The sequence below is a fragment of the Apteryx mantelli genome, chromosome 8 (genome assembly GCF_036417845.1).
Source record: "Apteryx mantelli isolate bAptMan1 chromosome 8, bAptMan1.hap1, whole genome shotgun sequence".
Taxonomy (NCBI): Eukaryota; Metazoa; Chordata; class Aves; order Apterygiformes; family Apterygidae; genus Apteryx; species Apteryx mantelli.
Genome location: NC_089985.1, coordinates 23266174 through 23281038, shown reverse-complemented (window position 1 = coordinate 23281038; position 14865 = coordinate 23266174). Strand labels below are relative to the sequence as shown.

The 14865-nt window shown below is 39.3% G+C and overlaps 1 protein-coding gene and 1 long non-coding RNA gene across 3 annotated transcripts in view; both read left to right on the top strand.

Moving 5' to 3' along the window:
* The first annotated feature begins 4854 nt into the window (after positions 1–4854).
* Positions 4855–14865, top strand: part of FNBP1L (formin binding protein 1 like) — a 63781-nt gene continuing 53770 nt past the window's right edge. For both annotated transcript variants that reach the window (XM_067300916.1, XM_067300915.1), the window contains exon 1: positions 4855–5034. In XM_067300916.1, the coding sequence (XP_067157017.1) occupies positions 5011–5034 (24 nt within the window). In that variant the 5' untranslated portion in view covers positions 4855–5010. The remainder of the gene's footprint in view (positions 5035–14865) is intronic.
* On the top strand, positions 7646–12961 carry LOC106499778 (uncharacterized). The gene is made up of 2 exons (XR_001295258.1): positions 7646–7852; positions 12516–12961. It is a non-coding gene; the product is annotated as an uncharacterized lncRNA (long non-coding RNA).

Below are 14865 nucleotides of genomic sequence, written 5' to 3'. Positions count from 1 at the left end.
TGTAATAGAACACAGTGCTTTAAAAATGCTTATGATTTTTGCAACACTTCCTTATTTTCTTTGTGGAGGAAAAATCCAATTTTCATATGACAAAGAGACTGCTGGCTATCAGAGAAAAGGATTATTGGCCCCTAACACCAAGGAAGAGGTATTTGGTAATAACTTGTTTGATCCTGCTGACTTCTGTGGCTATTGAGAGCTAAGCTGCTTCTCTCTTTAGAAAGTGTGCCCACAGAGAGTGCCAGAAAGATTTTTTTTCTGTCATTCCAAGTTAATCAATCATGCAAACTGTTGTTCTGCCAAAATAATATCCTTAGATACACTTGTAAACCCAAGTAGATTGTAGTGAAAAGTGAACAGAATTAACGAGATACTACAACTGTTACAATAACTGGAATGATGCGGATTCAGCCTAAAATTAAAATCAGGCAGTTTTATTTTAAAGCCTGTATTAATTAGCCAGTGATGGAGAAAACAGCTAAATATAGCAGTAAATTTTCTAAGATAAATACAAGCTGCCATTATCTTCCGGAAAGAGAAATGATAATGGTTTACAAGGATACTAGAACAACACAATTTATCATGAAGCCTTTGTTGGGTGTATAAATTACTTAAATGTATCTTTAGTGTATTCCTCTTCTTGAGTGTCTTGGGTGAGACTCTTCTTTTTTTATCTTTGTTTTTCAGAAGACTTGTCTTTAATGTTTTTAAAGATGTGACTGAGAGAATAAAAACATGTAGGGTAATATTTGTTAAATTACTTCTAGGACTAGAGCCAACTGGAGGCTGACTGCAATCCCTGATAAAGGAAACAATGTCAAAATTCTAAATGATTAATTATAACATTTCTAGCAATATCTTTCATAGATGCAATATACTGTTTTCCTCATGTTACAGATAGATTATTTCTGATCCTGAACTGCTAAATTAGAGAAGAGCATAGCTCTGTATATGGATGGAAATCTCCAAAGACAAGACTATGCTTGAGCAGGAAAAGGGCCTCATGTTAATGGATGTCAGACTTCTCTCTGAATTAGTGGAGACTGAGATAAGTGTTATGCTGCTAATATTCCTATTTTATTTTCAATAAGTTAAATTTGATTTTATTATGTGGTCTTAATTCGTACTTTATGTATGAATTCCAGGGGCTGCGCTAACTTATCTAAGTGTTCTTTGTCGCTTAAATTACTTACAACCAATTTATTTTTGTAGTTTATTATTGTAATGAGCTATGTTCTTTCCTTTACTGATGAAGAGGAGGTGGTTCCAGTTTGAAGAAGGGTGAAATGCACATCTGTGCATATTTACTTTAGATACATATATGAACCTAACTTCTGTTTTTGGAAGAAGTGTAGATTGATTAAAAGCAAACTAAAAGTCTGACACCAATCTTGAAAACAGTTATGCCCATATTTCAAATCAAATACTAATAAAGCCACTGAAATTTATTAACAAGAAACAGGATTTGAATGTGAATTTTAGAATTCTGTAATATGGAGAGCTGTATAAAAGGCATTATATGAAGGCTTTGAACCTATATTGTAGAGACTATAAACCTTCAATTGATTTTATGTTTTAAAATATTATTATGCCTAAATTTGATTAAAAAGTATTTGTCTTTCTAGAAATTTTGGAAGCATTAAAAATTTCCTCAATTTCTTTATAGTACATATATCATCCAACTCTTCCCAAAATGTTTTGTTTAGTTTACCTGAAGAACTAATGGTTATTAACAGTATCTCTCATAATTGTGAGCTGTACCTTTGAGTCAGGTTTTGTGCTTGTTCTCTAGGTATATTTCTACATTGCATAAGGAAGGTCCAAGATCTGAGCTAGCTCTGAATGAACTGATACAGCTAAATGGCTCATCACATTGCCATGCAGGGATACTAGGCTGGGTCCTAGAAACAGTGTGTCAGTGTGTACAGCTTCTGGCCTAATCAGCCTTAATTCCCAGTTCTGGTAGTTAACCTCTCAGCATGACTAATTAGCCAGATTGCAGTAGCTATACCGTTTCCTACTCCAGTGCTAGCTTGTTCAAAGCCTGCTCAGTATTATCTGTTGATCACCACTTTTTATAGTGTACACATAGTCTTACAGGGCCTGTAGTCCAGAGGTTGCTGTGATAACGCCTGTCATGTTTTACTGTGTTTCAGAGCAGCCTCTTGGCCTGCTCCAGTGGTTGTGAGGTTACCCAGAATCACTGCAACGCCATCCAGCTCCCGACACTTGCTCTACCGAGGGCTTGTAAAGGTGTCTTTTGAAGAGAGCTGCAGAGAAAGACGGATTCCTGTTGCCCTGGGGAAATCTCTCATCAGCTGGAATTAGGCTTTTCACGCATCACTGAGAAGCTAAATATTGTGTTTATGTATCTGTGATACTAGCTGCAGTTGCTTTCCCCTAAAATTGCTAGAGATCATAAAATGATCAATTTTTTTATATTGCTCTGAATTGAAAACAAATCCAGACATGCTTGGCGTGTTATCCTTGCACATTTGGCAGACATAAGAATAATTAGTTAACTTAAAAATTAGGGCTAAGTGAAAGAACCTGGAGGTTCAGTTATCTACAAACTAGAAGTATCATAAATACTTTAAAGCTCTCCTGATATATGCTTCATGTGTGTGAAAGGCCATTCTTTTTCAAATTTGCAAGCCTAAATGTTTAATCTTGAAATGAGCACCTGACTTTCAAAGCTCCTGGCAATTCTGAGAATTTAGGATTTGTTTTTTCCCATTAGTCTAATTCTATATACTCTATTGGGGCTTCTAAGGTTGAAATTTTTAACTCAAAAGATTTTTCAGGGCTTAATTTTTAGATGTCTAAGCTGAAACCATTGGAAAAATGGCAATTTTCCAGAAATGATCAGAAAATTAAAAAATCCTGGCTATACTGAAGCCAGCAGCAAGTTTTTATTTCATTTTAACAGTCAGGATTTCACCTCCAGGTTTTAGAAGTTCAGTGCACGTTTGTTTCTCAAAATTATGCTGTTTTAAAGATGTGCCAAATTGGCATCCAAAAATAAAGCTGCCCAAATCTTTGGTTGGGTTTACAAACCTTGGCTGAGACGCATTAGTAAATGGATTCTGCTTAATGCATGACATATTTTTTGAAATCACCATTTCTAGAATTATTACATATGCAGTAACTTATGGCATAGGTATTAATTTAGAAGAGAGAGAGAAGGATATCCAAAGGGCGCATTCTTTTAGTTTTTACCTAATGATGTTTTGAGCCAGGTTATTGCATTATGCCATCTGATTTTATTTTCTGAAAAATCATATAAAGCTTTGTGTGTCGTGACCTGGTATCAAAACAAAAAGTTGATTCAAGTTGACTGTTTAACATATTTTTTCCTAGCACTGACTACCAAAATCCTCAAAACGTATTCAGCTTGGTGAGTATTTTCAGTAATGTTTGCAATTTACAAACCCTCTGAATTAACATGTCAGAGTTTAAATGAAGTCTGCCCACATCTGGAATTTAATCTTCACAGTCTAAAACACTGGGGTTATATGACCACTGGCTTGCTTGAGACATACTGTAGGCCACCACAAAATGTGACACAATTATTCAGTTTGTGTATCCCCACAGACCAGATGTATTTCTAAGTGTAATGTGGCTAGCTTAAACATTTCACTCCAGAAATTACATTGACCTGTGATCTCAAGATCATCCACTTATTTTAGTAAATCCTAATATTAATATCCTAGGTAATAAAAAAAATTCATATAGAAGAACTCTCTTTTCTTTTTGTAAGATTAAACCTAAATTAAGTATGATGCAAAAGAATGTTGCCTGAAAGATGACTTGGAAATGAAAAAAAAAATTTGGATTTGAATCAGTTTTGCTTGATAGACTTAGCAGTATTATCAGAGTTGTTATTACAGCCTATAAAAATGGTTTTACTTTAAAAATGAGAGGAAAATTAAGAAATTGATGCCTTCATTGAGAGGGGAATCTAACTTTTATTCAGATTACTTTCAAGGTCTTTGCTTTCTGTTAATAATTACATAACAGGGACATTTTGATGGAAAGAAATCTTTGACTGGGATTTAACACACCTCCTTTTTCAGGGGCTGAGGAAACCCCCCGTCCTAATATATGAATCACTCAAGTTACTCCATCAAAAACCGGAAATACAAGACTGGCATCAGATGAAAAATAACCTGATTTGTTAATTTGGGATTTACTCACAAACCAGATTCCTTTCCTGTTCAGCGCTCCTTATCGGAGGGGCGGCTGTCGCGAAGGCTTAACCCCGCGGCGGGGCAGCGCTTCCTGCAGCGCGTCGCGGCGGGCACGGCCGCTCCCGGAGCAGCGCCCTGCGCAACCCGCCCGCCGCCGCCGCCGCACAAAGGCCGCGGCAGGACGGCGCGCCCGGGGGACGCGCTGCCCCTGGGATCTCGTTGCAGATACTCCTAAAGCGCGTTCCCTTTCACCCCGGCTCAGCCCCCGGGTGTTATTTGTGCTCAGCGCGCCGCGACGGGCTGCCAGGCGGCGCCTGGGGCCCGGCCTCCTTCTCGGCCGCGCCGCTCCGTGCCGGCTCGCAGCCTTCGCGCCGCTCTTCCCTCCCCCCCCCCCCCATGTTCGTTAACGGTTAACGCCCCGCCGCCCCCAGCGCTCGTTAACGGTTAGCGACCCGCGCGCCGGCAGTGCCGCCCCACGGGGGCTCGCTCCCGGGGCCCCCGCAGGGGCCTGGCCGCGCGCCGACCCCGACCCTGCCGCCGCCGAGACTCCTCCGGGCGCAGCGGCCGCTCCCCGCTCCGTCCCCCCGCCGCCGCCTCGGCCGGGCCCGCCCCTCTCCCAGTCTCCTCCGCGGCTCCCCCTCCCTGCGCCAGGCGGAGCCGGAGCCCCAGCCGCCGCCGCTCCTGCCGCCGCCGTCTCTCGCCTCTCCCCGGTGACCGAGGGCACCGGCGCTGCTCAGCGGGAGCCTCCCCGGCCCGTCGCCGCCCGACCCCCGTGCCTGCCGCCGCCTCTGCTGGGGCCGGCGCTGCCCGCGGAGCCGCCATGAGCTGGGGCACGGAGCTGTGGGTGAGTCCCCGCTCGCCTCTCATTGTGTCTGGGATTCACCGCCCTCCCTTGTCTGCCGCGGCGGCTTCCCGGGAGGCTCGGCGCCGCCGGGGCCCGGGCCGCGGCCGAGGCGCTTTGTTCGGCGTCGAGGGGGGCGCGGCGGGGCGCCCGGGGGCGCTGGGGGGAGACGGGCCGCGGCGGGGAGGGGGCGCCGCGGGGAGGGGGGGGGGTGGCCACGGCGGCAGGGCGACGCTGGAGGGGGCGCCGTGGGGTGGGTGGGTGGGTGGGCGGCGGTGGCGTAATCGCTTGGGGAGGGGGAGCCGGGGAGGGGCGGAGGGGGCGGGGCGGGGAGGGGAGCGCCCTGCCCGGGCGCGCGGGGGCGTGCGCGGCGGCTCGCGCGGCCATGGCGCTCGCGGCGGGGGGAGGGGGGGGCGCACGCGGCGCGGCCCCCTCCGCAGCCCCCCAGCAGTCGGAGCGGGCGGGGCGGCCCCGCGCGCCCCCCTCCCGCCTCTCCCTGAGGCGAAGCGAGCGGAGCGCCCGGCGGCCCGCTCCGTCCCGGCGGCGCGCAGCCAGCCGTGTGTCCGGGCTCTGCTTCCACAAACCACCGAACTGCTCCGACAAGTAAATCATTTTGAGCTGTCTCCCCTAATTGAAAGCAGCTTTGTCTCAAAACGTAGCACAGAACACGGCTTAATGCCGTATTGTTTTTGTGTGTGTGTGTTTTTATGTACGAAGAATTTGCAGCAAGGAGACAGAAGGTGTCTGTGCTGCATTACATCTCTACTTTTCTTAAATCTTAAACTGTTCCTCCGACGCTTTTGGCTTTGCCGGGGGCAGTACAGAAGGGAGGGCTTCTCCGATGGGGAATCTTCCGGAGTGAAGCACTGATGTCTGCCCACGGACGGGGGGTGTGCGATGTCTTATTTTTTTCTACTACGTTTCCTACTGTTACTACTACAAATGAAGCTGAATTGGTAACTCTGGTCGTGGGAAAGCTTAAGAAAAAAATGATAGTATCTAGGATGGTTTAATGTCCCTGTTTTAAATGCAGTCTGACCATTTATTTATGAAGACTAAAGATTGTAAAGCACACACTCTTGCTCTCTCAGAAAAAAAAATAGAGAAAGCTAAATATTGTAGCTTGAAGTCTGTGCAGGAACTTTTAGTTTGGCACTAGCATTGTACCTTTCTGTTTTTTGAGGTGGATCCAATCCTTTATGGGGGAAGCCTGATCTCCTGTAACGTCATATGATGGGAGATGGGCTTGTAGCATAGGGCTTTCGATCTGTAGAGAAGCAGAGATCTGCTCAAGACCAGGACTTGTGGTTCCCTTCACCAGGCTGGGGATCAAAGGTGGGCTGCAGCTTTGCCGTCAGGGTACGTGCATGAGATACAGGAGTCACGGGCCAGCAAAGCTCCTGAAGCCAGCCAAGTAAATTGTGGCACGTTATGCGAAATGGAGATGTTATAGTTTTGCATCGAGTCTACTACATGGAGAAGCCTGCATGAAAGATACTTAGGATTACTTTTGTGTTAGCGTTTTGTGCAGTGCACAGTACTTAACTGGGAATCATAGGCACTGTGAGAATCCAGATAAAATCGGCTTGTGAAGTACTGACAGCACTGCTAACAAAACCAAAAAAAAATCTCGCTATTGTAATTTTAATAGTGCCAAATAAAATACACGATTTGTATTGGCAGCATAAGTATGTCTTTGTAGATCACGCTTGTGAATACTTCACATGAGAGATTATAGGTCAGTGTTTTGGAAGAGCAGGAGTTTGTATTTTAAGAGAAGACTGATATATGCTCTTGAACAAGCATGCATCACTTTAGAAAAGAAAGTTTTAGCTTACTTATCTCTGTTCATTTTGACAGCCACTTAGTTTTATTTTCTTCCTTCAGCTTAAGTTGTTGTATTCTGTCTTGTGTTCAGTTCTGTAAGAAAGTGTTTATCTTCCTTCTGTGTTAAAGGAAATATATACAAAAAGGTGGATCTTGACTACACACTTTCTTTGAATGACAGGCATTTTATTCATGTTGTCAGGCAAAGAGCTGAACTTTATCCAGACATACTGGAATTTTTTGCCTAAGTCACCAATTCTAACTTGTGTTAATTTGAAGAAATCATGTCAGAATATTTAAGTTAAAAGTTTTACTGTGACACTTTAATTTCTCTGCAAAATTAATGTAGTTTGTGCTAGATTCAGTGGAGATACCAACAGCTCTGTTAATGTGGTAACTTTATGCATAAAATAGTCTGTAACTATACAACCAGCTTCTGATAATAAAAGGTTTTATATTATGTCCCTTTTAAAGGGGTTACTTTTTTCTGTTGAATCTGTTTTTTTCTTGTTATCTATTATTGAATATTATAAAGCAAGCCATTTCCTTTCTCAACAGAAAAAATGTTCGGTGCTCCTCTTGCTGATTGAAAAGCATGTCAAATCCTAAATTATTTTGATATCTTTTGATGGGAAAATAAAGATGTTTTGACATCAGGCATAAAACTTATTTATGAAAAAAATGAGCATCAATCTAGGTTAAAAACACAGGAAGAAACTGTTATTAGTGGAGCTTCAAAGACAGAGTTGTGAACAATGTGTGGATAAAAGGTTGGATGTGTTTATGTTATGTTCTACCTTTTTTCTTAATCTTTCACTGTTGCTAACATCATTGCAGCTTCAGAAGGCAACCGAAGCCAAGCTGGGGATGCTAATGGCAGCAGGACACTTGCAGCTCATGGTATTACAGACTCCAGCTGCAGAGAGCTGTTCTGCACAGGTTTACTGGGGACCTTGAGCCTGAGGCTCTCCCTTCATTAGCCTTTATACCTATGGTAATACAGTGGGATTTTTCAGAATCTAGATGACAGTATTTCTGAATGTTGTTTAATAAACATTTTACACATATGCATGAGATTTCTCTGATACACTGAGGCAAATTTGATAATTTTGTATATATGGTGTTTTAAAATCTTCTTAACCCAGACATCTCTAATTGCATCTCTTCATGCTAGTTATTGATACTTTATGCTGACTGGCAGTACTGAATTATTTTGTTATGTATGTTTTTTTCCTGGAGTCTTTTTGTTACTTCTGATAAAGAAAGAAATGTGCATGGATAAACTTAGAGATAAGGTTTCAGGGGAAGTTTAGGGGATTAGGAAATCAACTCCTGTCTGATATTTATGTAGCACTTATTAAATATAGCTCTTCTGGTACTAAAATACTGCATATGCTACTTTTATTTTAAATGTCTTTCATGGTTATATCAGGGACATGACAGTGGAAAGGTTTTCTTTGATAAGTCAATATTTTCTAATTATTTAAATGCTGTAGCTGCTCTTTCTGTTTGGAGTTTCTAGGGCTTTTTGTTTTTCAGTCAACCATTTTACAAGTACACCACCACTCTCCAAAGTGTGTGTGTGTTGGCCAATATATATACATCTTGTGTGGGCTGAAGTGGTTAGATGCACTTTGTGCCTTTCAGTATGTATATTGGCTACACTGCATGCTCCCTGTTGTGTTACTGCTTCCAGTAGTGAATACGTTTTCTTTGACAGCATTGTATAAAACAATGTGAACTAATAATAGTAAAATAAATGTTGATTTGTTTAAGCTATTGTATCGTTAGGACTGCTTCGTTTTACAACTTTTTCTACACTGTGTGAAACGTGTTTCCCTTTTATGCTTTTTTGTCACAACAACAATTTTTTCATCAATTGTGAAAGTTTATTCCACAAATAGTTTTATTCTTGTTAGTGCATTTGTTTCTGTGGTCACTCTGCAGCATATTCTTTATGATACGTCTGGACAAAAGGGAAAATACTTTAGGGAACTGCCTTGCATGATAATCTCTTCTTAATGGTTAGAACAGAGTAGTGAGGACTGAGAAGTCTGGATCCCAGTCTTCTGTAATCCAATTGAAACTGTGTTTTCTGTGAATTGGACTGCTCTGTTCTTCATTTTCCTATATGTAATATTTAACTTTTTCCTATGTAATACTTGTAAAGCCACAATCATCTGATGAAAGAGGACATGTGATAGCAAAGTACCACTGCTGCACTTCATTGGTAAAGGGAAATTGCTGCTGTTTATTGAAATAAGTTTTTTGGAGATTCAACTTTTTAACATGCTTTTTTTCATATGCAGTATGCTTATGTTCACGAGTGGTAAGAGGATTTTCACAATGCAGTCCTCAACAGACTTGCATACTTGCTTAATAAGATGGCCCGGTCTGATCTCTCTCAAGCTGTACTGCGACATCCAAGGCAAGAATAGATAAGTGGTAGTAAAATTGACTTGTAGCAACCTGAAATATTTGGAAATAAAAATGTTGGGTTCTGATTTGTTAAAGAATCATGAATCAGCATGAGACTCTCTTTAGCATACATGTCTCTGTACTTTTGGAGTTCTTTTTGCAATGGATATAAAGCATACAAATAGCATTAACTTAACATTGCTTTGACATTAAAGGCTCACCAAGCTTTGGAGACTGAAGGATGGTAGTGAAATTCTTAGCTTAATGAATGGAGGCAAGTGAAACTCATCATGATTGGCACTTTTGTTATTAAAGTAACTTCCTTAAATGTTAGCGGTTAGTGCTGTCTCTTAAAAAAAATCACTTGAAGCATTACCAGAAGAAAGACACTGTTTGAAGGGATGATTTTCAACTTTTTTGAGGCATGTTTTCTTTTTTGGAATCTCTGTAAACCTCTTAGTTGGTGGAAAAAGAGGTTGAACTACCATGTCACAATATTTTCAGTCTGTAAAACCAGTCTAGCCATCTGTTTCTCACCTCTTGATAAATATTTAAAGCAAAAGTTATGCTGAAGGCTTTTGTGCTAAGATTTTACGCTTAAAAAAAAAAAAGGCATAGAAGATTTAATGATACTATTGTCTTGAGCTCCTTGGGGCCAGAAGCACACCCTTTTTTATAATTAAGAAACCACTGGCACTGTATAATACTATTGTAGAAATAAGTTACAGTTGACCAAAGAAAGATCAAAGTATGCATTGTGATGTGCTCTTTTTAGTCTTCCCTTAGACAAAATTCATTCCATGCCTAAAACCAACTTCTATTTACAAAAAGACTAAATCATCTTCAATTGTATTAGTAGTTTTTCAAAAGCTCTTGAAATTTTTCACATGGTACTGTTGCCTGTCTGGTGCATTAGGTTTGCTCCTTGTCTTAAAATGGTGTATTCTCTTTGCATAGAAGAGGATAAATTGTGTGTAGTGATGTTGTCTATTATTAAAAATCATCATGTTTAGTTATATGGAAAATATCCATGGAATGTAAATATGAAAAAAAAAATCACTGACTTTAAAAGCTAACAATTATGTAGCATGTTTCTGTTGTAATGTTGTTTCTTATTTTTATGTTCAGTAAATTATATTTAGATCAAAAATCATTTTTTCTAAAGGGTTTCAAAGCAATTTGATACTGAAACTTTCTGTACAATTAATGCAAGGTGATGTGGTTATGTAGTCACTGAATTGTTAACTTTTTTTTTGAACATTTTAAAAAACATTGAAATAATTCTGTGGCTCATATCACATGCAGAAATTCTTCTGTGGTTTTGAATCGTAATGTTTTGTAAACTCATTTTTCAGTATGCTAACATATACTGTGTTAAAGGCAATATTTTATTTAATATGTAGATGCTTATGAGATGAAACCTTGATGGGTTTTTTTGCGGATTTCTCCTTTGCCTTTAGTGGCAATCCCTATTAATTTAAAGAGTACAAGCAGTACTCTGTATGGATTCTTTTTTCATTCAGTGACCCTGTTGTAGTCTGCAAGTGTGTGCAAGGAATATGTCTTGTGGCTAAAGTATGAAATTGCATAGAGTTCCAGATGCATGAAATGGCCTCTGATATATCCTCTGTCTTGGGTAAGGTGTTGGATGAGATGCTTAACCTCTGTTAGCTTACAGTCTGTTTCACCCAAGTATTGTGCCGCTTATCTCATTCTTGTGAAGACCTCTGAGATTTCCAAATAGAAAGTTATGTAAGGTCGAGTAGTTGATTATTGTATGTGTAGTTACTTCTGGCTCAGGAATGAAAACAATTATATCAAGTCTTAGTTAGAAATAATATTTATCTGTATTTTTCCAGCAATTGTCTAGTTCATAAACATCTGACCTTTTTACTATTTTTTCCAGGAAGGAGTGAGTCATTGTCTTGAGACTTTTTTTATCAGTTTGTTTTTAATATTGAACGTAATTTAATTTGAGGATGCATACAGGTTTGTTCCTTTGAGTATCTGTTTAGGAAGTATTTTTTCAGTTTTGAAAACTATCACTTGATGGCTATTAAAATGGCATCTCTTTTTTTTATTTATGACCTCATTTGCATATGTATTTGGAAATGTAAATACTTTTCAAGGAAGTTTGCATAAACATACATAGGATTTTTCTAATCTTGCTGAACGCTGGAAAAGTGGCTCTATCTTCCTTTCTGGTTATTTATTTATTTACCTAGAATATTATTCACAATAAAAAATCTGAGAGTTGGCTATATCAAAAGTCTGCATGCTACAGTTTGCAGTTTGATTTTTTTTCTGAGTAAGAATAGCAGGAGGTTGCTTGAGATTACACAATCCCAACCAAGCAGAGAACTTCTTTAAAGCGCATACCCGTCAAAATAATGTCTGGAACATGATCCTTTGAAATTGCAAATTTTACCATCAGAACTGTGGAATGGTGGGTAGAGCAAAGTCTATGATCAATGTGTTTAGGTTTCAGTTCTTGGTGAAGAGTGTCCACATATGTATGATATGGGCTTTTGGCAGTTTCCATATAAATGCTTGAAAACAGGAGGTTCGTGTATTACTGTTTATGTAGAGTTGTCATTGATGCTACAGATACAGTGAAAAAAGAAGTAGTGCTATGGGAAAATGTCTAAAGGTTCATTTGTGTATTTAAATTAATTCTTATACTGGGTTAATTTAGGTGAGAATTTCTGTTAATACAGTAGTTAAATCCCTCATTCCTTATATTTGCAGAACAGCCTTTTAGCATGTTTGGTGAAGGCAGCAATTGAGTAAAGCAGTTACTTTTTATGGAGAGGAAGTTCTTTAACACATTACTGATTCAATTTTTATTGTTAAAAGCGCACGCACATACTTTTTCAGTAACTTAAATTTTTTGTTGGTAGAAAAAGAATCCCCCAAAGTCCAGATATGTTCAGCTTTTTCCTTGTGTTGATGAACAAATTGTTCAGTGAAAGCTGAAATTCCAATCAGCTTGCTTCATTTTGCCCCTAGTGAGTTTACGTACCCCAGTCCCAGCGTTCTCTTGGCAGAAAGTTTATAAATTCCGCCTCTGATACATGACAGTGTTTCAGCTGGATGGGAAGAGGAAAAAAAAAAAAGAGTAATATAATAATGAAACCCAGAAGGTTTTCATTAAAATGCTGACCTCTCTACACTGACTTTATGTTTATGGAATTATCTGCAATAAAATTCTTATTATTTTTTTTTTTTCTTACTACAAGTTCTGTTCTAAGAGGAGAGCGGTAACAGTATTGCACTTCATGCTGAGTGACAAGAACAAGGAAGGGCTTAATTTCAAGTGTGCTTATTTTTCTGTTTATATCTTAATAGTATTGAAATTTGAAACTTATACGTGAGATTCATTAATTCCTTTTCCTTTTGTTTTTTCTGTAGTTAGAACTCTGCTTTGTGACTTAAAGAAAGAAGGGCATTTGACTGCTGAAGCTGCCTGCTGGCATTGTAGTTTGTGCATTTATGCATGGTTCTGTTCCTTTTTGCATCTTTCAGAGAAGTGTAGTCTTGTAGTCTGATAAAAAGCTAGTATTGTGAGGCCTGAATTTTTCTTGTTTTTTGCTGTGGACCTCTTGTGTTGTCTTGGTTAAGTAAACTTACTTTTTGTCTCTGTTAATTGGCTTATCAAATTGGAATAAAGTTTATTTGCATCAAATTAATATTGTAATGATACCTTCCTTTGTAGAATACCTTAAGATTCTTTAATGTGCAAGTGCAAAGCAATATAGTGTTTTAAAACATTATACACTAACCCCAAAAGCAGCAAATTCTAACGACTTCTGCCTAATTCTCATTGATCAGATTGTCTGCTGGAAAGAACCATTTAAAACTCCTCATTGTAAAGCATAGCACCCTTTTTGCTATCTGGATGACTTTTGTACAGAAAAGTTTCGTCATATAAATATATTTAAATAGTAGCTTTGAAGCTATTTTGAAAGAAAATTGTTTACAATGTTTCGTCAAATATCACTTGAATGGGTAAAATTACTAAACAATTTAACTATTTTATCATAGCATTTGTTCACATAATGCTTATGCTTATCAAGTATTTGTTTAGGAGGCAGGTACTGTGCAAATCACTTGTCATAGACTGGTACACAAAAAATACTTCAATGTGCTTTTTTTTTTGTAGTTCTGTATTAAGTAAATAATATTTTTTCAGCATTGTGCAATAAAATGACATCCACTTCATGATTTGAGTCTAGAATATTAGATATGTACTGAAGAACTTCTGAAATATGACAGCAGTTGCCTTGGAGAGTCCAGAGGCAGTCTTGCTTTTGGCATATTTGGGGAAACCAGCTTTGAGTGAAGACGATGAAGATGGGTGTTCTTTATGGATCTTTATCGGCTTTATAAATCCTTCAGAAGTGAGCACTTGAGTGCAGGTTTCTTTCTCATAATGGGTGCCCGACTTACGTGAATGTGAAAACCTCACTTTGTAAACTCTGATTGACAGATTAATTGAAGTTTTCTTTGAGTGTGGGGTATACTACCTGTTTTTCAACTGCTCGATTGCTTTCAAAGAAGCTAAAATGTGTTGTTACTTTAATAGTGTTTTCAAATAAGCATTTGCTATAGGAGGCGTAGGGATTTTGTGTGGCAGTGAGTAGGAAAATAATGGATATGCATGAAACCAAGATAGTATCTGTGGTGTGATACAGTTCAATTTCTCTGCAGTAAAGAAATAGTCTGGCAGAGGAGGCTTTAATGTTTATGTCCAACATTCATTTATTGCTATAATAAATGGATAGATTGTTCCTGTTTCAGCTATCTGCTATGACTTCTAGTTGGTCTGCAATTTTTTTTCCTGTTTATATGAAGTAGGTCACAATTTTAGGAGTATTTAAGATGTTTGATGTCTGTAACTGTTATTTGGATTGCGTTTTATTGTTGTTTGCATTTATTTAGTACCTAGAACCATTAATCACGTAGTAGGATCCCATGGTACCATGCTTGTACAGAGTAAAATGACCATCCCTAATTCAGTTAACGTTCAGCCCCGGCAGAAGATGAGTCAGTAACTGGCACTAGAGTTGTGCAAAAGCAAATATTAATCAGCACAATGTTTAATGATGTCAATTCATCATTTTAACTGATTCTTTTGATAAGCCTTGCAAGCAAAGGATAGCAATGAGGGGGGACCTTCTGTAGGTTCGCAGGAAATTAGCTCATAAGCAGCGTAAGAGAACACAGAAAGTACTTCTTGAAATGTTCAAGGGAGTTTTGGAATCTCATGAAAAGCAAGTGTTGATGCTTTGGTATAATGAGGTAAAAGAGCTGGAATCAGCCAGGAAGGCCCTTGAAAGTGAGGTCAAGAAGCTAATGTTTGATGTGATAGAAAAGGATACGGAGATGAGTAAGGGTAACACTCAAGAAGCATATGTGGGTGAAATTGTATTTGTCGATACCAGAGAAGAGGATGTTGCAGTAATTGAAAAATCAGATGGGTGGAGAATGGACAAAGATTGCATCTATTGGAATGGTTAGAAAGAGCCTTATTTTCAAGAAGCTGTGCAGAAATTGTTAACAAGTCTTAGGTTAGAACATGAATTTGAG